Source organism: Mchenga conophoros, linkage group LG14 (assembly GCF_057382185.1).
Source record: "Mchenga conophoros isolate Kocher_MC1m ecotype Shallow Benthic linkage group LG14, M_conophoros_male_GT1.1, whole genome shotgun sequence".
NCBI classification, from domain to species: Eukaryota; Metazoa; Chordata; class Actinopteri; order Cichliformes; family Cichlidae; genus Mchenga; species Mchenga conophoros.
This window is the reverse complement of record NC_140539.1, coordinates 17,458,635-17,482,188: the sequence shown is the minus strand read 5'-3', so window position 1 is coordinate 17,482,188 and position 23,554 is coordinate 17,458,635. Positions and strand designations below refer to the sequence as shown.

General features: G+C 40.7%; 4 protein-coding genes across 6 annotated transcripts in view; 2 read left to right on the top strand and 2 right to left on the bottom strand.

The window, feature by feature from the left end:
* The window catches only part of LOC146559540 (beta-galactosidase-1-like protein 2), a 42,757-nt gene extending 42,005 nt beyond the window's left edge, over positions 1 to 752 (bottom strand). Inside the window, exon 1 of the mRNA XM_085245593.1 lies at positions 520 to 752. Within this exon, the coding sequence (XP_085101719.1) occupies positions 520 to 589 (70 nt within the window). The 5' untranslated portion in view covers positions 590 to 752. The remainder of the gene's footprint in view (positions 1 to 519) is intronic.
* hacl2 (2-hydroxyacyl-CoA lyase 2) lies at positions 228 to 6,476 on the top strand. Of its 2 annotated transcripts, none has more exons than XM_085245596.1 (15): positions 228 to 461; positions 536 to 677; positions 1,110 to 1,311; positions 1,905 to 2,032; positions 2,147 to 2,397; positions 2,562 to 2,661; positions 2,754 to 2,851; positions 3,102 to 3,238; positions 3,599 to 3,733; positions 3,942 to 4,056; positions 4,164 to 4,333; positions 4,518 to 4,588; positions 4,681 to 4,752; positions 5,106 to 5,211; positions 5,311 to 6,476. In XM_085245596.1, the coding sequence occupies exons 2-15, from the start codon at positions 564 to 566 to the stop codon at positions 5,487 to 5,489; spliced, it is 1,878 nt and encodes a 625-aa protein (XP_085101722.1). In that variant the 5' UTR covers positions 228 to 461; positions 536 to 563; the 3' UTR covers positions 5,490 to 6,476. The 2 variants fall into 2 exon arrangements, with proteins under 2 accessions (XP_085101722.1, XP_085101723.1); XM_085245597.1 differs by having other exon boundaries at positions 273 to 289.
* A 1,143-nt stretch (positions 6,477 to 7,619) lies between these two features.
* Positions 7,620 to 15,652, top strand: siral1 (SIR2 antiphage like 1). Of its 2 annotated transcripts, XM_085245592.1 has the most exons (8): positions 7,620 to 8,142; positions 8,502 to 8,576; positions 8,746 to 8,835; positions 9,092 to 9,344; positions 12,779 to 13,006; positions 13,745 to 13,873; positions 14,043 to 14,340; positions 14,657 to 15,652. In XM_085245592.1, the coding sequence occupies exons 3-8, from the start codon at positions 8,753 to 8,755 to the stop codon at positions 14,725 to 14,727; spliced, it is 1,062 nt and encodes a 353-aa protein (XP_085101718.1). In that variant the 5' UTR covers positions 7,620 to 8,142; positions 8,502 to 8,576; positions 8,746 to 8,752; the 3' UTR covers positions 14,728 to 15,652. The 2 variants fall into 2 exon arrangements, with proteins under 2 accessions (XP_085101718.1, XP_085101717.1); XM_085245591.1 differs by lacking the exon at positions 8,502 to 8,576 and having other exon boundaries at positions 7,621 to 8,142; positions 14,657 to 15,651.
* A 77-nt stretch (positions 15,653 to 15,729) lies between these two features.
* Positions 15,730 to 22,299, bottom strand: srpra (SRP receptor subunit alpha). Its single transcript, XM_085245590.1, has 15 exons — positions 22,179 to 22,299; positions 21,923 to 22,060; positions 21,540 to 21,623; positions 21,257 to 21,420; positions 20,212 to 20,372; positions 19,960 to 20,122; positions 19,484 to 19,634; positions 19,250 to 19,368; positions 19,049 to 19,161; positions 18,883 to 18,969; positions 18,263 to 18,435; positions 17,958 to 18,171; positions 17,624 to 17,787; positions 17,179 to 17,277; positions 15,730 to 17,027 (listed from the first exon to the last, which is right to left on the bottom strand). The coding sequence occupies exons 2-15, from the start codon at positions 22,043 to 22,045 to the stop codon at positions 16,899 to 16,901; spliced, it is 1,944 nt and encodes a 647-aa protein (XP_085101716.1). The 5' UTR covers positions 22,046 to 22,060; positions 22,179 to 22,299; the 3' UTR covers positions 15,730 to 16,898.
* Positions 22,300 to 23,554: the final 1,255 nt, after the last annotated feature.

Sequence of the window (23,554 nt, the reverse complement as noted above, 5' to 3'; positions counted from 1 at the left end):
AAATCTGTACCTTGACAATAAAGGTACAATGTTTGCCATACATGTGAGCATACGATTAAATACACAGCAACTAATGAAGACACACGTGTAACTTTTATTGCGTTCATGGCTACAGAAAAATAATAACAACTGGAAAAGAAAATCCCCATGTATACCCCATAAATAAATGCTGTGAACTTTAGCAGCAGTCATATATTTTGAAAATTACTAAACGGAAGTACCCTATATCCTTTACAGGCGGCTTTACCATCAACTGTCACATTTCTTTCTGTGTCGGCGCAGGTGTAAAGTAAGGGTACCTGGTCGTTTCAAGTTGTAGACGACCAAATGTCCTTCAGAGCCTCGGAGTAACTTAAAATTTTTTAACTTCTGAGTGAATGTAGTTGCACGTGTACGCCTTTGAAATGGGTGTATAGCAGTTGTAGAAGAAGCTCCATAGTTTATTAGCCTAGCTTGAACCGGTGAGCTGCTGAACCGGTAGCTCCATAGATTTTGATATAATAAGTTTAGCTTATTTACCGTAGTGTCTTTTCAGAAATTGGGATTTGCTTCCGCATTCCAGCATGGAGCCTTTTGGAGTCGTCGGCATTGTTCTCGGATCCTTTACAAGCCTGGTGCTGGGTGGGCTACTGTTTGCAGCCTACAAACTTGGCATACTCTACCAATTGTTCCACAAAGTAGGTATTTTAAAAAAAGTCAACACCGTAATCTGTGTGCTTTCTGTGCTATCCTTCGTTATGCACTCTGTTTTCAGTCATTGCATAATCTGTGGCCACTTAAAAAAAAAGTCTTCTACAGGCAGTCAGTGTTGAAGCGTAAGCTGGACTCTATTCACGTAAACTTTGACCAGCCTTGTGGTTTTCCAGCACAAAGGTTATCAGATCCCCGCGGCTCCACATCAACACTGCAGCCCTGAACAATATGCGGTTGTTGCATAATAGGAAACGACAGTGGGATGAAAAGGAGTGTGACAGGTGGCCCTACAGAGCACAGTCAGCTCTTTATATTAGACAGCGGTTTTATTTTAGTTTGCACGATTGTTTATGTGGTTACAACAGCCACGATCTTGTCTGCAGTAACCTAATTCTGTCCCTCTTTACTTATTCCAGACTGACACAAAGAGCTCCAAGCACGGTGGCGACATTGTGGCAGAGGTCCTCCATGCCCATGGGGTCAAGTACATTTTCACTCTTGTGGGTGGGCATATTTCACCTATCCTGGTGGCTTGCGAGAAGATGGGGATCCGGATTGTGGACACTAGGCACGAGGCCACTGCAGTCTTCGCTGCTGATGCTGTGGCAAGACTTTCAGGTGCAGGTTTAGATTGCGTGAAAATGCATCTCCAGTGATACGACTCATTCTTAATGCAGGCGTTCCACCTCCTGCAGACATTATGATTTATCAAGCAAAGGTGCATCTAACAGCCTTCTTAGAGGCTAAAAGGAGTTAACACTTCCTTGAAACAATGGCTTGGTTTAGATGTTATTAAGGTGGCATGAATAATAATTTAAAAACCTGCTAAAAACCTGACCTGATCACTTGATTTTGGTTTGATCATGAACAAAGTGTCTTTCAACATTATGTGTCTTACTGTCCTAGTTTGCATTACCTGGACAGTATCAGATCCCCATGGCTATCAGAAGATGGGTTTTTTTTTCACAATTTTGGTCTCTGTTCAGATGTTGTTACACCCCTATTACCCCCCAGTTGAGAAATTCACATTATTACTGCACCAAAACGAATAGAGGGATTCAAATAAATTAATGCAGAAGTAAAACATAACTTATAGCAACAATACTACACAGCAATGGAACAAAAATGTACACTACACAAGGTAGAGATAAATGTAGGTGCACCTTAGTAATAGCTCTGACAGCAAGCTGTTATGCTTGTTTCTGCTTCAGGTACGGTTGGTGTAGCCGCTGTGACGGCTGGCCCAGGCCTCACTAACACAGTGACCGCAGTGAAGAATGCTCAGATGGCTGAATCTCCTTTGCTGCTCATTGGAGGAGCTGCTGGCACGCTACTCCAGGTGGAGTGGATTCAGATATTATTAATGCCACCACAATATTAATGTGCATGCAGAGTAAAACGACAGGCAAAAAAAAGCATTCTTCAGTGTTTATCAATTGTGTTTGCGGAACAGGGCAGAGGAGCACTGCAAGATATCGACCAGATGTCTCTCTTCAAGCCTTTGTGTAAGTTCTGCACCTCCATCAGGACTGTCAGAGAAATTGTGCCTACGGTCAAGAAGGCGTTGGCCATTGCTCAGTCAGGAACGCCTGGTCCTGTTTTCATAGAGTTCCCCATTGACACGCTCTACCCCTTCCACCTGGTGTCTAAGGAGTTTGTTGTTAAGAACCCTCCCAAAGGCCTGATGGGAAGAATTGTCTCATGGTATGTTGTTTTTGCACTGCATGCTACTGTTTGGGTTATTTATAATGTTTGCATCTTTTATAATATCATAATTTGGGAATTTCTTTCCTCATTATTCTTCCCTAATCAGAAGTGTGTTCATATGTTCTGAATTATTTGATTTTTGTGGTCTGCTTTCTTCAAAGGTACCTTCATAACCACCTCATGAATCTCTTTGCTGGAGCCTGGGAGCCCAGGGATATGTCTCCACTTCCCGTTCACATCCCTCAAGCCACAGACAATCAGGTAAGTCTTGTAGTAAATGTTCGTCAATACGTAAATGCTCTGGCCATTGGAGATTGACAGCATTTTTAAACATTTTTTTCGATGCATGCCAGATCCAAAAGTGCCTAGAGCTGGTGAGTCGAGCCAAGAAACCTGTTATTGTGCTGGGTAGCCAAGCAACACTACCCCCAACACCAGTGGATAACATCAGGTAAAAGATGAGTCACGTGTCCTTTTATTTTTCTGCCACTCTTTGTTGTTTGGTGTTGATACTGGAAGTGTTTGTTAAAATGTGTTAAACTATTCCTGTGGTGAGCCTTAAGCAAATTTTTCTTCAGTCTTCAAATATCAGTGAAATTATATTTTGGTATTTTTACTTGGATGTTACATCTGGTCAAAATGGTTTCCCCCTTTTTAAAAAATGTTTTTATTTATTTCATTTATTTGTTTATTTTAAACAGGAAGGCTTTGGAGGATCTGGGCATCCCCTGCTTTCTCGGGGGTATGTGTCGTGGCTTGCTGGGTAAAGACAGCCCCATCCACATCCGACAAAACAGACGAGATGCTCTGAAGGAAGCCGATGTGGTAGTCCTGGCAGGTCAGGCAAACATTGTTTCCTTTTTATTCCATAATGATAAAAAGAGAAATAAAATTTTGAGACCAACCTATTTAATATTAATATTATAATCTAAAGAAAATTGTGCAGGATAACTGCGTTTCAAAATATGTCGGAGTAAATATTTAACAAAGTTCCACGATGGATCAGTGTTATTGATTGCATTTTTAATTTTTCAGTAATTCTTTTGCATCTTTTTTTCTCCTTCTGGATTTAATTTATTCTGGAAGTATGTGTTGCGATACAGAGAGAGGTTAAACTGTGTTTTTTACATAGTGTGTATAGCTGCAGGCTCACCACGATCCCTGGAGAAATATTGACTTTTGTGCACCGTGTTTACAGGCACTGTGTGTGACTTCCGGCTGAGTTACGGCAGAACTCTCAGCAGACGCAGCAAGATCATCGCTGTCAACAGAGACAAGACACAGCTGCTAAAAAACTCAGACATGTTCTGGAAACCAACTATAGCAATTCAGGGTATGTTTGCCCCCTGATTTCATGCTAGCTTTAAAGGAAGGAAAGATTCAAAAATCTTTAGATAATCATAAAATATTGTACATGTGGTGCATATAAATATAAGCATACTCCTGATTTTTTTTTTTTTCTTTAGAGTTGGACCTAAGAATAAATACATTAATTCAACAACTGCAAAAAAAACCCCCAAAACTGTATGTTGTATTTTCAGGTGATGCTGGATCATTTTTAGTGCGACTTTCCGAAGGGCTGAAGGGCCATCGCTGTCCAGAGGAATGGCCTCAGAGCCTCAAAGCAGGGGATGCGACCAAAGAAGCTGCAAACAAGTAAGCAGTGGGGTTGTGTTAAAGTATGCATTGCAAAATCTTCTATCTGTAACCATCACAAAAGCTAACATGTTGCTTTTTTAAAATTTATTTATTTTTTATTTCAGGGCTAAAGCTGAGGAGAAGACTGAATACCACTTAAATCCCTTGAAAGCCCTCCATTGTGTGGATGAGCTGATGGCTGAGGACAGCGTCATTGTTGCAGATGGAGGAGATTTTGTAGGAAGTGCCGCTTACATAATGAAACCAAGAGGACCTCTGTGTTGGCTCGATCCAGGTAGGATGCTGCTGACAAAGCAAATAGTTTAATTAAAACAATGAAATATTTTGGTTGTTTAAACCAAGAGCTTTATAAGTAAAACAAAAATCCATAGTGCACAAGTTTTGGCTGGATGATAACTATTTTCTGAGTTAGTTGCAATCATGATGTTTTAATCTTGCTCTTCATTCCTTTCCTATAGGAGCCTTTGGGACTCTGGGAGTTGGAGGTGGTTTTGCTTTGGGGGCTAAACTGTGCCGGCCTGAATCTGAGGTATGTCTGGGGAGCTTTGCCTGATCATCTGATGATCAGTTTAAAAAATCATTGACGTTTTAAAAACAAAAGCTATGTTGTGTTTGTTTCAGGTGTGGATAGTCTATGGTGATGGCTCCTTAGGATACAGTATTGCAGAGTTTGACACATTCACTAGACACAAGGTAAAATCACACACAATCCTATTTAGATTACATGTATGTAATCTATGGAAGCAAGGTAGCTAACAGTAGTCAGTTAGGATCAGTGCACATGTGGTCTAGAGAAAGATCTAATGATCAAAACCAAATGAAAATAATGCAAGTGTTAGCTACTGGTGTGTACGGCATTAAACATCACAGACTCAGTTCTTGTGTCATACAATGGAAAGATGCACTACATAATATGTTTTCATACTTGCTGTATGACCGCTATGGACCACTGACACGACAGCTTATTTAAGCATTCATTTTTTTGTGTGTGCATATTTTTCTGCTGATGTCTTTTGATAATGCATGCTCTGCTTTTCACACCTCAGACACCAGTGATAGCTCTGGTGGGAAATGATGCGTGCTGGAGTCAGATATCCAGAGAGCAGGTTCCTATGCTCGGCAGCAACGTGGCATGCGGCCTTGCATATACAGGTAGATTTATAATGTTCATGTTCGTGCTGTGATTGGTTGTAGAATACACTCAGTGATGTCTGGGCATATGTTAAAAGGTAAATTCTCTTCTTTTTGCAGACTATCACATCGTGGCAGATGGCTACGGTGGTAAGGGCTACCTTATAGGCTCTGAAAATGAAGAAAAGTTAAATGATATCGTCAGACAAGCTCAGAGGGATGCCCGGGAGGGCAAGGCTGCACTTATCAATGTTCTGATAGGGAAGACCAATTTTAGAGATGGCTCTATTTCGATATAGAATATCTGTGTAATACAGTAACCATGCATTATTTATCCTTTAACTCTGGCTACCCTGATGGACTCTTAATATCTAGGTTTGTGCAGGATTCTTTTAGTGTGACCTGGATCCAATCTCTGCTAGTGCACTTAAAGCCATAATTCACTCTGATAAATCACCTTTTAGTGTGCCGAGCTCTCTTGGATCACTTATTATTTCCTCCATCAGACTAGCAATGAATTCATAGCAAATCCACTATATATCAGTTATGACTGTTATCCTCCTGTTGTGATACAGATATTTAGCATTAAGTTTCACTTAAAACATAGCTCCATACCTGCCAGCCTAGACAACGATACAGTCTGTGCTTAGAATTTTCAGAGAATAGCTGCTGCATTTTTTTTAAAGGGGGGTAAAAGGGAATGTTAAGGGATTATTCCTGTTTGGAAATTTTGTGGTTCAGTTTTTGACGGTTAAACAGCCGATTACAACTTTTGCAAATAAACAGTGAATGAAATCACTCGTGTGAGAGAGAGCATTAGCTACCAGTATGCCTTTTTCTCCTGTTCTGACATGAACACATAGCCTTTTTATGTGGACACAAGGCATCTTAGAACTGTATGTAGTTCATAATTTATAATTTAGGAAATCACTTTGTAGAATGGGGAAAACATTTTGTTTTTGAATGTTGATAACTGACTAACGGTATGCCTTCATAACGTTTGATTGTATCTTCAAAATGCATTGCCATGAAGAGACTGAAAACGTGTCTGCTGATTCGATTATATGTCTAAACAATATTTGATACTAACTTGTTTGCAGTGATATGGGCTAAGCCTGTACACAGTTTGGATTGCACTATTATCGTAAGATATTTACTCACCAGGTGAACACATCAGTTATTACACTCCTGTATGTACTGTTGTCTTGTTTGGCACATTGTGTGTTGAAATTTTAATCATAAAATGTTAATTTGGATTGATTCTGAAATAAATTTTTAAGAAAGGAGGTAATGTGAGTTTTTTATTTATTTACTTATTTATGTAAAACTGATTTAGATGTTTTAGGTGGCATGTTTACAGAAGTTTGTAATGACAGCAAGCATTCATTATCTCTGCATCACCCATCAACAAAGCCTTTACTCAACGCATAAACATCTCTGTACTTTTTGTATTTTCGCAACATCAACACAAACCAGTTTAAAAACGCTAAAGATTCGAATCGTGCTTATCGTAACAGGTGACTTTTGCCCCAAATTCTTCTCTAGGTGCAGTTAGTATTTCAACCGGGAGATGGCAGTGCAGTAGTGGTATTGTTAAAGTCTGTGCTGACGTGTTGTTTAGCATACGTTATAAAACAATGTAAATGTAGAATTTAGCGTCAGTTTTGAAGACCACCGCAGTCTTTATAACTGAGAATAATTTCATAAAAATTAATAAAGAAATTTAATTTACAAAAAAGTAATAAAAAGTAAAGTTGCACCTGATAGCGTCATTATTTATTTTGGTGATATTTAATCACAAGACATTGAACACAAACTGATTCATCTCGGGACATTACACATCTATTTCCACGTATATATGACGTCAGTAGAAAGACGAATTCACATGCTTTATTGTCCCTAAAAGGTAAAATCTGCACAAATAAATAAATCAATAGAAATTATTTCTTAGTATTAACTCGAGATTCTCTATAACATCTGTATAGAGTACAGAGACGTCTTGCCTAGCTGGACGTAACACGGGAAGAAAAGCTCAGAAAATCTGCTGCTTTCAAATGCTCTTTGTAAATCTCCCCTTTGTGGGTTTGAATTTTAAAGCAGGTCCATTTGTTGGTTTTTTTTTCCTTAAATAAAACTTGTTACTATACCTGGGCTGCCGTGGAGGTCAGAAATCTATTTGTACATTACCGTGTCGATATAACTATCAAAGCATAGTATATTTAAAAAATGAAATTGCCCTAATCTTTGGTTTGAAACAAAGTAGAGCCTCACCTATCTTGCATTTAAAAAAAAAGAAAAAACTCAACACCTCTGTAGACTGGGTGCTTTTTTCGACACGTTTAGCCGATAGCTACAACGATGCGTGAGTTGATCTGTGTGCCTCGCATCAATAAAGACTGCGGAGCCATTCGCTCAGCACATGAAGGCATCATATGACCCGGTGCACTTCTCAGCAGGCGGCGACTTCAACGGTACCGCTGAAGTTAAGAGAGTGACAATGTGTAGAAAAGCGGTGTGAGCCGGTAACGTTTGTGCTGTTTGCGCTGCTCCGAAGAATAAGTGACATAAGTTTTATCTAGAAGGACTGGTTTATATCGGATAGCGGATTTAAATGCTCTACAATCATCATGACAAGTAAACAGGAGGCTAAATCAGGATTTTAAAAACACCTAGAAGGTAACTCGGCTCAGAACATCAGGGAAGTTAACGTTTTAACTGTAGCTAACTGACGTCGCCAGTTCGTTACATTTTTAGGTTGTTTAGTAAAAGACACTGTCTATACTGTAACTTTACCGGGTTGGCTTAAACACCACTGAAAACCTAAAAGCTTCGAATTCAGATCAGTTTCCGAGCTATTTCACTTTACAAAGGACTAACTTTCGCCTGGTTCGCATTAAGAGGATTTCCACTTTAACCGAAGTAAACAGTGGGCATTACCATACCGGTACCAAGGTGAGTAAGCTATCAATACTGAACAATGTACCGTAGCATTAGCTGTTAAATGACGCCGTAACACGTAATCGATTGTATGTAATGTCACCGAAGTTGTGTCTTCAGAAATTAATGTTGTCATGACGAACTGCCATAGGTTAATTAGTAATTACTACTAATTACTCATGGTTTGATATTGAACCGGTGGAGCTTTGAATTAAAGCTGGAGTTATAAAAAGAGAACAAGTTACATGTTCTTGTTATCTAGTTAATGACTAGCTTATGTCATACTCCTACTTTCCAGGTACAGTAGCTTTACTGAAGGTTTGAGGTAAGGTGTGCTTGCAGGAGGAAATGAATAAGTAATTTACTGTTTGCAGAGCAGAACAGGGACATGCGGAACAAGAACAAAGGCAGGCTACATTGATTGACATACCTCCCCCCTTTTTTGACAGGTATTTTCTACTGCTCTGGTAGGATTCAGTGTAATTAGATTCTTCAGAAAGCTTCACACACCACTCCCATTTAGGGTCCAGACTTGTTTTGTTGTGTTTTGCTTGGTTAACTAGTCACTCCCTAAACATACTGCACAGAGGCTCTTAATTGATCATGTTTTCATTACAGGAGCTGAATGGCCTCTGTTGTAGCAGTGAAAACTGAGAAGCGGCCTGCAGTGGATTCTCAGGATGCAGACTCCAATGCTAAAAAGCCCAGGTAAGCTCAGATGCTGCTTTAGAGCCAGCTGCACGCTATGACTATAACTAATTCATCAACAGGGCTGATTAAAATCTTTTCTTTTCTTTTTTTTTGAGTTCCTAATTTTTGCGGGCCCTACATAAAAGGTATGGTTTAGTGTCCGACTGCATGTTAGTGGGCTTGAAAATAGTTTGTTTAACCTTCATGCTGTCGGAAGGATTTGGGAAGTACCATCTTGGGAACCATCGTCACTCAATCTCTGCCTACCCCAAAGGAAACTGCTGCCCAGTCTGAAGACTAAGCGAGCCCCCGAGCTTGTCCTGGTGATTGGTACGGGGGTAAGCTCTGCAGTGGCCCCTCAGGTCCCTGCTCTCCGCTCCTGGAAGGGCCTCATCCAGGCCTTGCTCGATGCAGCCAATGACTTTGACCTACTGGAGGAAGAGGAAAATCGCCGGTTCCAGAAGCACATGCAGGAAGACAAGAATTTGGTGCATGTGGCCCATGACCTCATTCAGAAACTTTCCCCGGTAAGCCTGCTTGAGCCTTTCCTCTTCGGCTTTCTTTCCTACACCTCCCTGTTGCATGCACACTAACACATGTTAGACAGACTGGCAGCTTAGTGTGCTTTCCCCAGCTGGAGACATTTTGTTTCAGCTTCTGTGGCTTGACATAAGAGATCATAAGAGGTTAAAACCTCTATAGCCTATAACATAAGGTTTAATGTGGATTGTTGTTTTTTTTTAAAAACCCCACAAAAGTCAATACAGGCAAACATTTATTCAGTCATTTTGAAATTATTTGCATATGTAATAGAACAAGCTATGTTGACTGCCTCCAGGTGCTTTATATTGGAACAGTTTTGACTTTTAAAATGTTTAGTTAAGTAGTGCCAGTTTGGAAGTGCATCCATGTTTTTTTTATTTTGACTTTTGATTTGTTCCCGTTTTTAATGTTAGTAATAACTTCTGTGTCAGAATGCAGAAATGAAAGCAGAAGTTTGACTTGATATATGAAACTTCTGGATTAATACTAGAGGGGTATATGCCACGTTAGAATAAAGGAAATCTCACAGGTGACGGGAAGGTAGAGAGTAAAGGATACAAATGTATCTGCAACAAGCTAATATGCTGTTTAAAAGGGAAAAAACCCCACAGCTTACAATCATTTCTAAATACAAACATTATATATGTTATATACAAAAAGAGAGTAGGATAAAGATAAAAGCATATAAATAAGATTCAGAAATGCTGCTGCAGTATCTCCAGTATAACATGGGTGTCTTGCACATCTGTCACACTCCACACACCATTTATGTTTTGGAGCAAACCACACTTTCTTCATTGAAAGTCTTTCTTAGTTTAACAGCTCAATGTCAAACCACATTCTGCACATAATGCAACTGCTTCTTAGTAAGAGCCTGAATGTTAAACTGAACTTCCAGCAGCCCAGACCGGTCGCCCTTGTAAAAAAATATTTTGCTAGCAAGGCTACAAATAAAAAAAAATGTGACAAGATCTTCCCTGACCTGTTGAGTGGGAAGTATTTTCCTTTCAAAATTGCTTTGAGTAGAAAAGAATCAGTCCATTTACCCTTTACAGTGATGACTGATGAAAGCATAATATTTTGAGATATGTAAAACATCAAAGGTAAATATCATAGGTTAATAACACCTGAAATGTTATGATGAGCCAATCAAGGTTACCCAAGCTGTCAGGAATTCCCTTTACCTGACCACCTAATCATAACAGTAACCTTACGAGCTTTCACAGGCTCAGTGACACACTGCACAGAAGAGGTGTGGTACTGCCAGAATGCAGTGATGTCCTGACAAAAATGACACAGTCTAAGTGCATGTTCTATATGTGTTTATCTCTGAAAAGGGTGTGGCAGTTAAGATAAAGGAGAGGAGGCTGAAGATAAAGGTGAATTCATCTGTTTGAGGAGGACTGAGACTCAGCTGGAGCTCAGGATTTATCCAAAGTAGAGTCACATTATTCTAAATTATTCAACCGTATAAACCTGACATTTGTGTGTAACCGCCAGCGTGTACTATGTGTAGAAGAACACAAAACATTTACAGTCAGATCCTGAGCCCTCTTGTGTGTTTTTGAAGACGGTTACTGTGCCATGTGTCTAAATGCAGCGCATTGCTATCATTTTTTCCCACAGGCTGTGTGAGGCTGCAGGTGAGAAAACAATGTTTAGTTTATTTATTTTTTTAACCAAACCACGGCTTGCTGGACTCATTAGTTTGCTAGATTGATAGATTTACATGTGACTCAGTTCTCTTACTATTGAACCAGTCTGCTCTGGAGCTGGGCTGGCAGATGGAAGACTTAATACCGTTTGCCTCCTGTGTTAGTCATGTTTCATCGCACCTTTGACATTGATAAAACACGCTTTGTTTCAGCCCTCAGCCTGTTGTAACAAAGGGAACAAACAGCGCTTTTATGGCTTTATCCATCGTGTTTATTTCAATCCACAGTCGTGCAGACACCAGCCCACTCCCGTTGGCCACAGACACAGCCGGGTCTAACATGCTGAGGAAAAAAAACAAGCATAGAATAATGTGAACCAGCAGTCCCCCACTCCCACCCCCACAGCCCAGATTTCACATTCAAGCAGAGTTAAAGTCTAGTGCAAGCACACAGTAATGTATAGTCTGTATGAGTGTTAAATGCCTATAGGCATTTAATTCACAAAAACCTATGTGCAAATACTTCTCTTGGTGAAGAGAAGCACACATGCTAGCACTAGAGCTAGGTAGATGTACACTGTAGTTTTACTCTGCTCTGGGCTAACAGAGCAACTGCTGTACAGTGCTTTAGACAGAACTCAGCAGCTGTGTAATAGTGTCAGAGACCTCCAATAACATAAGACAGAGACAGTTTAACCCACTTTCATGGATTTGTGTATTCGTAGGGTGGCTGCGGTCTGTAATGGGGGTAATCCAAAGTTAAAACCTAAAGAGACTGTCTAGGCCTGAAACCCTTGGCAGTGAAGAGGCTAATTACAAGTGTGCTGACCAAAGGTTTGGCTCAATTCAGGGAAGACGTGTAATTTTGATAGTTGTTTAGACCATAATCTGAGATGTTTAATCTTCAATTTGTATTGCAATGACTACTTAAAACAAATCATAGTATTTTGTAAAAAAAATTTTTTCCACTGAACTCTCTCTTACTGTGCTCCTGAAAAATTAAAGTGTGAGTGTTTTTGTTTGTAAAGCTGCTAAGTGCATTATAAAAAATTAGGATTAGAATTACAAGACAGAGTTGGTCTCGAGTGCTTTAGTTGGTTATTACGTAAGTCCTGACCAGAGACAGGCCAAGGACACGGCGGTCAGGATGGGTGCTGTAGACGCTGGATGTGGATAATGAGTTTCTTCCTGTGGAAAGGACTCCTGCTGTTTAGCCCATTAGAGCTGTAATCTGTGAGAGTCCGCGGAGTATTTCCTTGTCCTAGGATCACAGTGGTCAGTGCATTTCTGAATTGTCTTTTAGCTATTCTTAGCAGCCCAGTTCCCCCACCTCCACCTTTTTTTTTTTTTTTTTTTTTTAAACTAAAAGCTTCACCAGGTGAGGATGAGGTTTAAGTCATAGTCTGTAATCTCTAAATAGACTTAAGTGAAGTCTATTAGTTACTAGAAGAAGTAAGTGAATGTGCCTTAGACAGTTTTTTCCAGCTATCTCATTCTTCAGCGCCACCTAAGTTTCACTTAAATTATCGTGAAGGGCTGTGCCAAGGAGAGGCATTTTAACGACAAGTTTAAATCCTTTGTTATGCCTGAATCACATGGCTACATTAGTAAGGTGCGCTCAAGTTTGGTCTAAAATGCTCATTTAGCAGTTGCAACTAGACACAGGTCTCCAAACCTACTACATCTTGAAGTAAAAGCCCCAACTGGGCAAAAAACTATCCACTAATAACAACGTGCTTTTCCTTTTTCTTTCTTTTTAAACAGAGAACAGGTAATGTAAGGTCCACGTTCTTCAAGGACTGCCTGTACGAAGTGTTTGATGATTTGGAGTGTAAGATGGAGCACGCAGGGAAACACTTACTGCGGTCAGTGCTGCAGTTAATGGAGAGCGGCGCACTCGTTCTCACTACCAACTTCGACAACCTGCTGGAAATTTATGCAGCCCATCAGGGCACCAAGCTGGAGTCTTTGGACCTGACAGATGAGAAGAAGGTAAATATTACTTGAAATGTGATTGATTGATCTTTCTTGCTGCAATAGATGCCGTCAGCTGTTTGGGGGTTTTTTGTCTTTTTTTTTTTTTTTCTCAAATGAGGGCAAAGGTCCCCAACGTCATGTGATACCACGAGCACTTTGGAAGGTTTGTAGGTATGACTCCCTAAAATTCAGACAAATAAATGACAAATTGAAATCTTGCTTAAACTTTGCCCCGAGCACTGTCTTGTGCTCTGGTTACATTTATGACACCGGCTTCCACTGAAGTTCCCCGTTGGCCGGTTTAGGAGAAAAAATAAACGAGGCTTTTGACCTGAAAGAGCCCTTTCTGTCAGGCAGGTGGAGGAAAGTTTAACTTCCATTTTTAATCATTGAACAATATTTGATTTTTGGCTTTAAAGTGGGCTGAAGAGGAAGCACATGTTTTTCTAGTACAAAACGTTTCTTTTAAGTACCAAATAAGTTTTCTGCAAATTCTCAGCTGCCCATCATTTATGTCCCAGCACATTTAAACTTAGCTGAGTGGTTTCTTAAAGAGAACACAAGTTTGCCAGAGTGAGCAGAGATTTCTGAGAGACCCGTTACTTTGCCTCTCAGTCCTGGTATTTATGCCTCATCTCCATCAGGGCGAATATCCTCTCACTGCTGCTCAGTGATTGCGCTCCATTCCCAGCCAGAACAGGATTTTGTGCAATGGACTGTTAAGTGTGCACTCGTGTGTGCTTGTGTGTCTAGGTGCTGGAGTGGGCTCAGGAGAAACGGAGGTTAAGTGTTCTGCATATCCACGGTGTTTACACCAACCCCAGTGGTATCGTACTGCACCCTGCTGGCTATCAGAATGTATTGAGGAACACTGAGGTTATGGTAGGCACTAACGTTCACTGCTTTCTGCCCCCTTTTTGGCTTAAGATGTAAACATTTATATGTGTACATCTTAATGATTTACAATTTTCCTCTGGACGTGCACTAGTTTATTTGAAAGGTTCTCCTGTGAATGAAATAATACAGCTTTATCACTGGGTGTTTTTTGCAGCGTGAGATTCAGAAGTTGTACGAGACCAAATCCTTTGTCTTTCTGGGCTGCGGCCGCACAGTAGACGACACAACCTTCCAGGCTCTGTTCTTGGAGGCGGTTAAACACAAGTCGGACCTCGAGCACTTCATGCTCGTGCGGCGAGAGGATGTGGGAGAGTTCAAGAAGCTGCGCGACAACATGCTTGACAAGGGCATCAAGGTCATCTCCTATGGAGACGAGTACGCTGACCTGCCTGAGTACTTTGAGAGGCTGGCCAATGAGATCTGCAACCGTGACGTGTCCACCAATGGCTGGGGTAAGCAGAATGAATTGGAACACATTAGCCTGCCTTTGAATGATCTGCATTAAAGGGGCCATCACATTTACAAATTTTCTTATTATTTTAGCACTGGGGCTCTATAAAAGAGCTTTCAGTTTATCACAAGATGAGAAATAAGGACAGGAAAGAGGTCATGGATGTTCTTTCTTTGTCAGTATCTATCAAAAATCTATCATAAATGTGGGCTCTTTGTGAAGCACTTTGTGATCTTTTTATCTAGAAAGGTGCTATACAAATAAAATTTTACTTGCTTACTCTTTGCACGTTGTCTCTTTTCAATGTGTATCCGCAGGATCCCCGTCGCAGAACGGAGAGGAACAGCAGATCGGTATTAACACACAGAAAAGCCTCCTTCAAGGTTAAGACTGAACTCGTCTCTTTGGCTCGGAGCTGCGGCCTCTCGCTAAAGACATTTTCAGACTAAACGTCCTGTTCAGAACTGTTTTCTGACTGTATGCTGGTAGAAAATCCAAGTCTGTCTTGAATTTTAGTTACAAAAAAAAAAAAAAAAAAAAAAATACTGGTATTTTTTTCCACAAACTGGTGTGGCAGTATTAACAATTGTCAGTGGCATCATTTCAGTAGATGTTCTTTGACTTTTTTTTAAGCTTTTCAGACAATTCCTTCCACTTCTTTTCAACCCCATACTCTTGACAGATGCATTTTCTTCCACAGCTTTACTCACAGATCAAGTCTGATTTTGTTGAATACATTTAGGAATCTATGGGGAACCTTAATTACATCATTATTTTTCAGATTCCCTTCTCATTCCGTTTTTAACTAAAAGGGAAAAAAGTTTGCCTGGCATCCCCTACTATACTGGATTTAAATGTTGCTGGAACATCCACTTTGTGGGAAGCATCCGGGTAACTGAATGGGATGTTCCCCTTTCAGTTCGACAGAAACACTACATGTGAATCCACAGTAGTTAAACATGCTGTTATGCTGAATTTTCAACATACAGTAAATACGCATTGAGCTTAATGCACAACCCCTGCTCTCGATTTTAAGTCTTGTGTGAATAGATTGAATCAGTCATGCTCATCCCACAACCTGGAAAACTTGATTTGCACACTGCTTGGTGGGGAAAGGGACGAGTTACTGTAACGACTGTCGTAAAAACGTACATTCAGATGTTTTCATATCAGAGCGGTTCCCGGCAGTAGCAACCTCTTTGCCACTCTTGTGCTAAAAATAAAGAAAAAAAAATAGTTCTTTAAAAGCCCCTTTTTGTACTTTTAATACTTGCATGTGTTTTCTGATGTAGTATTTATAATAATAAGCACCATTTTCAAAATAAAGCTTTTGGTATTCCATCTGTCCTTTCGTACATGCATCTCTAACACAAAGTACAACGAGCGCCACTTTAGAGGCTGTCATAGCATATAGCAGCTTTATTTAGAAACTTTTACATTCTCATAAATTATCTCAAATTTTCTTTATAGTTCTCATATTGCACTACCACATTTTAAAGGGGGGCCGAAATGTTTAAAACTTCAATTTTCTCTTACAAATGATGAATGAATCAGAGGGGGAAATAAGTCAAAGGGCCACAGAACTTTAATTGACCACTAAGAAGTGTAGTCTGACATCTATGGACACCTGTAAGAACAAGAAAAACCTAAACTTACAAATGGATTTCTGCTTTTCATCCACTATAAACTGGGGAATCAAAGTCTTCATGTTGTAATGGCAATGAATTAACTGTGTGTTATATAGGTGAGGAACTCTGGGAGATGACTTTTAGATCATAACTGTTAATTTGCTCAGGAAATCTTGATGCACTGCCCTGTCGACCTTGATTTTTCTATGCCGTGATTTTCTTCTTGTTGAACACAAAAAAACATCTAACCTGATAAGTGCTGGTATTCACACCCACCCTATTGTAAATCATAAACTGTCTTCCCCACTAGACTAGTGGGGCTGCTTCTTCTTCTTCTGCAAAGCCATGAAATTAGTGGGTAAGTATCCACATTATTGAAGTGTTAACTGAGAAGACAGGAGACAGACAGGCACTGTGGTCACTAACCTTTCCTCAGGCACAGGCAGCTGCTGAAATGTCACATCCAGCAAACACGCACTACCCGACCTCATTTAGATGAAAGAAATCTGACTGACAAATGCCAGGTAGGGAGCTTTTTTCTTTTCCAAGCTTTTACTGTGTAAACCAGTAAACCGATAGCACAGCCTAGGTCCAGTCAGCAATTATATCATTTGAATGAGACTTCACCGTTTCGGAACACAAGCTGATCTGAGGTACTTTCTAAATTTGGCCCAAATGTTTAAAAATAATACAAAGGGAGGCTCCTCTGGCTTTGATGCAACACGTTCTGTCTTTTCAAATGCACACTTGTCCTTTTACTGGAAGAATAACATCCTGCGTGAGACATTTAGTTCATTCATTTGATTCCAAAAGCAGGGGGCGCAGGGCAGCAGCATGGAAACGTGGGCTATAGCGGGGCTGGAACATCTTGTGGCAGTGTGGCAAAGGCTTCTCTGCAATGATGAATAAACCAGAAGAACATGCGGCCAACTTAAGCCTTCATCAGGGCGCTGACCACAGCACGGGCGTTGAGGCTGCGCAGGTCATTGTAGGTCTGCCCCGTGCCCACAAACACAATAGGCTGGCCTGTGATGTAAGTCATGGAGATGGCAGCACCAACCTGTATAGAAGGAAGGATGACGAATGAGAAATAATGCAAATTATTCACAAGGCAGAAAGCAGCTGCAAACTAATTACCAAACTGCATTCAAATATTCTCTAAATCACAGAAATGAGATGGCCCCAATGGTAAAGTGATCAGAATAAAATACCTTGTCATCAATAGTGTCAAACTTGGTGAGAACAATTCCATCAATGAGGCGAGGCTTGTCAGACATGGAGTGGTCTGCCAGAGCCTGATTAAACTTCACCTATGGACATGAAGCAAAAGCAGAGTTGTTCAGGTACAAACTGCTGAGGAAAGAGTTCACATGTAAATCTCCAACCTAATGCTGTCTAGAGGCAGGGGTGTAACAAAACAGCAGCTTAATGCAATAGCACTGCCCTCTGCTGGACAATTGAATACATAGAATTTTTTTTTTAACCTAACCAAGTTCTTTTTTTAGTAGCGTTAGACACTGACTGAAAGCTCTAGCAGCTGATCGCATGACTCATACAGATATGAACTAACTGTTGTATTACTTCAAATTGAAAATGAACTAATTATTACATCTTATATGTACAAAAAAAATATTTCAACTTTCTGAGTGATCTTACCAGCTGATCAACTGCCTCGTTGCCCACCAGAGCCTCCCCAACAAACAGCACTAGGTCAGGCATGTTGACTGCTATAAGCTTGGCCAGCGCTGTCATTAGGGGGGCGTTGTCCTGCATACGTCCAGCAGTGTCCACCAGCACCACATCAAACGCCTGGTTGCGGGCTACAGGGATCAAAAGTGGAAAGGTGAACAAGTGATACTGAAATGGGTGCAATGCTAATATTAAAAGTGCCACATCCCTTCTTTACAGCTAAGGTACAACACACTGTGCTGTGTGGCATCAACCAGCAACCCCTTACTAATGCCACAGTAGATTTTTGTTTTTTTTTTACCATAGGCAATGGCCTCCATAGCAATTCCAGCAGCATCCTTCCCGTAACCTTTCTCATAAAGCTGGACTACAGGTCGTCCACCGTGCTTCTCGGGGGGATGCAGAGAGTTCAGGCGGCGCTGGTGAGTGCGGAGTTGCTCCACGGCACCAGCACGAAATGTGTCACAGGCTGCGATCAGCACAGTGAAACCATTCTCTATCAGCCAGAAGGAGATCTAGACCAAGGGAAAGGAAAGTTTACCTTTACAAGGACACGGTAAATTACTCAAATTACCAACAAGCAGAAAAATTTCAATGTCAATTCACCTTTGCCAGGTTGGTGGACTTTCCCACTCCATTGACACCACAAAATGTGATGACAAAAGGTCTTCGCTGGCTCTGTGCTTCCATGACATCTCTCAGAATATCCACTCTTCGCTTGGGTTGCAGGATCTGCACCAGTGAGTCTTGCAGGGCCTGCTTTACTGTTGAGGCCACAGCTACACACACACACACACACACACACACGGCGTTACCCATATGTGCTAGTGCACAACATCATTTACAGATGTAGTGTATTTAATATAATTACACCATAAAGTAACATAGTACCACAATTCATAATTACAATGAATAAAAGAAATGAATAAGTTGGAATTGCCAGTTAAGGCCAAGTATGTGAATCAAGTCAAGGGGGTCATACTGTTACAGCATTCATATCATCAGAGTTATTTTTTTAACAACAAGAGTTGCAGTTAATTGACTTTACTTATCAGTATGAGAGGCTCTGACATACACTTCATGTTTAAAATGGATTACTGTAATTTTATTACTCTTCCCAGCATGCGGACTGGTGCACTCAGAGGAAGAAGGAATATAAACATGATCCTTAAACCATACTATAAATTACAAATCAATACTTTGCTATGTATATAATGTGTACTTACTGGTGAATGTGCCCATGACTTTGCCCTCCAGTTTTTTGGCTACAGAGTCACACAGCTGGGAGGCAATGTCGGCTGCTACATTCTTTGCTGTGTGATCAGAAAGGAGGACAATGAATACCAGACAACGAATACCAGGCTATCATGCCTTCTGCAGCTGACTTCATACCGATCAGGTGGTCCTTCATCTTCTCCAACACTGGTTCCATATCCTCCCGGGTTAAACTCTTGGAGCCCACCAGGCCCTTCAGCATCCCAAACAAACCTCCACCCTTTTTGGAACTGAAAACGAAAGAAAGAAATGCACAAATTATAGTTTAGACAACATTAAAAATGTTATTCCTGATACTCTAAAACTAATATTTCATACCTTGGCTTGCTTGTTTCTCTGATGACCACTTCCTCATCCTCTTCCTCCATCTCCTCTTCATCACTGGACTCGTATTCCACAGACAGCAAGTCTCCCTTCATGGAGGCTGGCTGCATTTCCTGAAAAACAAACGAGGAACTAAGTATGTGGCATCTCGTCACTTATTTTAATCACATTAATCTAACTGCAGATGTCTTAGGGATCTAGGTGGTTAGATTAAAGACCACTAAATACCGGATCAAATTGTGCTTCCAGGTTCTGTTCGGCACCATTTGGAGAACCATTTCCATTCTTGTCGCTGTAGTCCAGATCCCTGGTGCTGCTGCCTCCATTGTTCCAAACACGATTTTGTTTCCCCTTTGGCTTCTGAGGCTTTGGCGACTTACTGTGAGAACGAGATCAGAATAAAAAAAAATTAAAAAAAATGAGTGTCTCAACATGCTTTGCACACGAGGAGGAAAGAAAATAATCAATTATCATCATCAAACCATGGCTCTAACACAACACAGCAGACAGTCACACACACAAGTAACACTTAATATAAGTTTTGGGGAAAAGAAAAATGAATGAATTTTAAATAATAAGGAAACAATTAAAAATAATAAACTTGGGATTCAGGACAGATTGATAATGACATCAAGATGTGTCTTTAAAACACACATCGCTCTTGGCCTGCTCTCTCTTTTACATGGAAGTATCAGCTGCTTTACCTGGGTTTTTCAGAAGCTCCTGGCCTGTGCTTACGGAAGAATTCCTCTCTGTTCTTTTGCAAGATCTCCTCAGCAGTCAGGCTCTGGTTACCATTCTCCACCATCTTCTGGCCAGAGGCTGAGGCCTTGTCTTGATCCCCTTTGGCAGGCTGAGCTGCAGGAGCTGGAAAGGATTAGAGTGAACTGAGTTTGAAATCACGTTACCCTTACCCATTTAGAGTTTGCTTTTTATAACCGAAAGAGAGCACTTACCCTCCTTTTTGGCATTTTTATTCTTCTTGCCACCCTGTTCCTTGCCTTTGTCCCCACCCTTTGTCTCAATCATTGACTTCACAGTTTTTTGAGATTTCCCAGATTGCTCAAAGGTCCGCATCCCGGCAGGGCCTCGAGCTTTACTGCTCTCCTCCGCCACACTTTTGATAAACAATTAATATATGTCAACATAGGTAATAACAAAAAGAAACTGTCAGGGATGCATCTTTCACTTTTTCTAAGTTAATAAAACAAACATACAACAAAACTATTAAATCTCACAGCTTTTTGATCATATTTCTTATGTGGCATGTAAAACAAATATTTACAAACATATTTTGGCCATTATCAAGACAGACTTGAGTTTGATTGCTGCTAAAATAAAATTTGAATTGGCTTTATGTTCCCAAACATAAAGCAAAGGAGTTCAAGTATTTATGAGGGATGGAAAGAGAGTGCAAGTTGGGCAGATAGTTTGATGCAGCCTCAGCAGTAACGCGGGCAAGTACGCAAACGTCCAAGTGGACCCTCATGTTAGCCATCTGATGACGAAAACTGTGTCAGTGGGACCCAAGCGAACTCTAGCAGACTTGTGGAAAGTATAATCCCTGCCTATAGGGTGAAAAAGAGTGACAAGCTGTGACATCTGCGGGGGTCTCAGAGTAGAGCTGCTGCTGCTCCTGCATGTTAAAAGCTGCTGAGATGATTCAGGCATCTGGTTAGGATCTCGCCTGGGCGCCTCCCTTTGGTGGTTTTCTGGGCATGGAAGGAGACTCTAAGGTAGACTCAGAACCCGCTGGAGAGATTTATATCTTGTGCAATCGCCCAAGAACTGAAAAGTGTGGCTGGGAAGAATCACATCTGGAATGCCCTGCTTACCCTGCTGCCACCACAATCTGAATTTGGATTACCGGAAGACAATGAATGAATTGGCTTTATATTACTAATAACATTATTTGCACATTTCCATGCCTACCTACAGACATTGGCCTGTGTGTTGTTTGGTACCTAAGTGTTTATTATGGAAATTATTTTGTTTCTTTACCTGAGAAGCACTTTGAAGTCATTCTCAAACTCAAAGCTGTTGTTGAGCAGCTTTAAAGCTCCCTTCTGCTCCAGCTCATTCTTATAGCGATCCCTAAAGCGAAGCTGGACGTCATTTATAAACTTGTCCACATATGTCAGCGTCAGGATCTTTTGAAAACCCACCTAGAGATGCACAGGTGAAACGAGAAAAAGGTAATGATCATAAACACATATAAAACACAAACACCTATCCCCACCTGATTTTTTTTTTTATTCATTCAATACTTATATGAACGACTTACCACAAAAATCAACTCAAACTCGTTGTCGAGCTTGTATTTAAGACTCAAGCCCCCATGACTAAACGAACTGTTCCCACTTCGCTCCTGAAAAAAAAAAAGAACATCAACAGCATGTAAACGGGAGCTTTTGCTACTGCAGCTATCGCTGTGTGTGTTTTCAACCACCTAAATTACGTCACTATAGCACAGGAAATATTAAACTTATATATGAATGAGTGGTATGCGGGGGGGCACACAGCCCAGAAGAAGCTTATTTAGTTGATCGCTACGCCATAAGCTAGTGCTAGCATGAGCTACCCGCTAGTGCTAGCATTAGCTGGCCCCTTGTTACAGAGAGCTGGATAAAAAGACAACAGCCACAAGCAGCTAGCCGTGAGGCTCACCTGAAGGATCACCGAGCGGATCAAAGCGTTGACCGGCCCCGTGAAGGATTCAGTGACACCGGCTCCCTGAAAACACCACAACACTATCCCCCCTTTGCTGAAGATGGTGAAGAAGTCTAGCATCTTCTAAGCACGTACCTGGTTTAAATAAAAACACAGACAGATATGTGGATAAAAGCGAAAGAGAGCCCTGGGTTTATAAAATACAGTGTCGTTTTAACGGCTCCTGCCTGCCATTCAGAACACGAACTCTTACCGGATAATACTTAAACTGATAATAAATGCCCCAGGAGTGAAACCCACTACCAGTGAAAAAACTGTTTTAGACACGTCAGAGGCACGATCAGGAAGTGATGTTGACTTCCGGCATTTTTTTTTTGCTGAGGTTTGCGCTTGCGCAGTGTTCATTTCAATGAACCGGTAGTGTTTTCCTGTCTATTTTACCAGTACCAATGCCAATATTTTTACCAGTTACCTGTAAAAATAATTTGTATTGGGCCTGTCTCTTTAGGTCAACTTCTGTTGTTTAAATGTGTTATAGGCTATAAAAATAACTAAATAAATACATTAATGAATAAATTAATACATGATTTATTCATTAATGTGATTTTTATCATAATAATAATAATAATAATAATAATAATAATAATAATAATAAAAAGGACACGTTGAGATATATTTTTTCATTCCCAAAATATAATTTATCTAAAGCAATTAAGTGGGTTATATACTAAACTTAGAGGTTACAAACAACATAACACTAGCGTCAATCCCATACCAACGACAGCACTGGTATAATACCAGCGATCCACCCATCTCTTATGTATCTGGGGGGATGTTCTCTGGAGCAAAGTGGAATGAAAGCCAGTAGAAGCAAGACAGATTACATGTCCGAATGAGAATGAGGCGAGTGTAACTGTGAAGCTGTAGGAATAGAGGTACTGAAGGCAGATGAGTTCTAATTCCTGGGGTCAACCATCTAAAACAACAGACAGTGCATAAGAGAGGTCAAGAAAAGTACAGGAAATGTGGAATGGGTGGAGACAAGTGTCAGTGGAGATTTGTGGCAAGAGGATTTCAGCAAGCGAGGAAAGTAAAGGTTTGTAAATTGGAAGTGAGACCTGCTATGATGTATGGTTTGGAGATGGGGGTACTGACAAAAAGTTGATGTTAAGACTTTCATTTGGCGTGACCAGGGCGGACAGGATTAGAAATGAGTTCATCAGAGGTACAGCTCAGGCTGGAAGCTTTGGAGACAATGTGAAAAAAAGCTAGGCTGAGGTAGTTTGGACATATACAGAGATAGTGGAGGTAAGAGCTGAAATGGAGGCAGATGAACCAACCTGCCATTTATTAAAAATGTAATAAAAACAAGCATATATATATATACATATATAATAATTCCCTGCTCACCCCCTTCAAGCTCAGGTCCTCTATCAGAGGCCTGGGAGCTTGAGGGTCCTGCGCAGTATCTTAGCTGTTCCTAGGACTGCGCTCTTCTGGACAGAGATCCCCGTATAATTGGTCTAATCCCTGCCTATAGGGTAAAAAAGAGTGACAAGCTGTGACATCTGCATGTCTCTCTCTCTCTCTCTCTCTCTCTCTCTCTCTCTCTATATATATATATATATA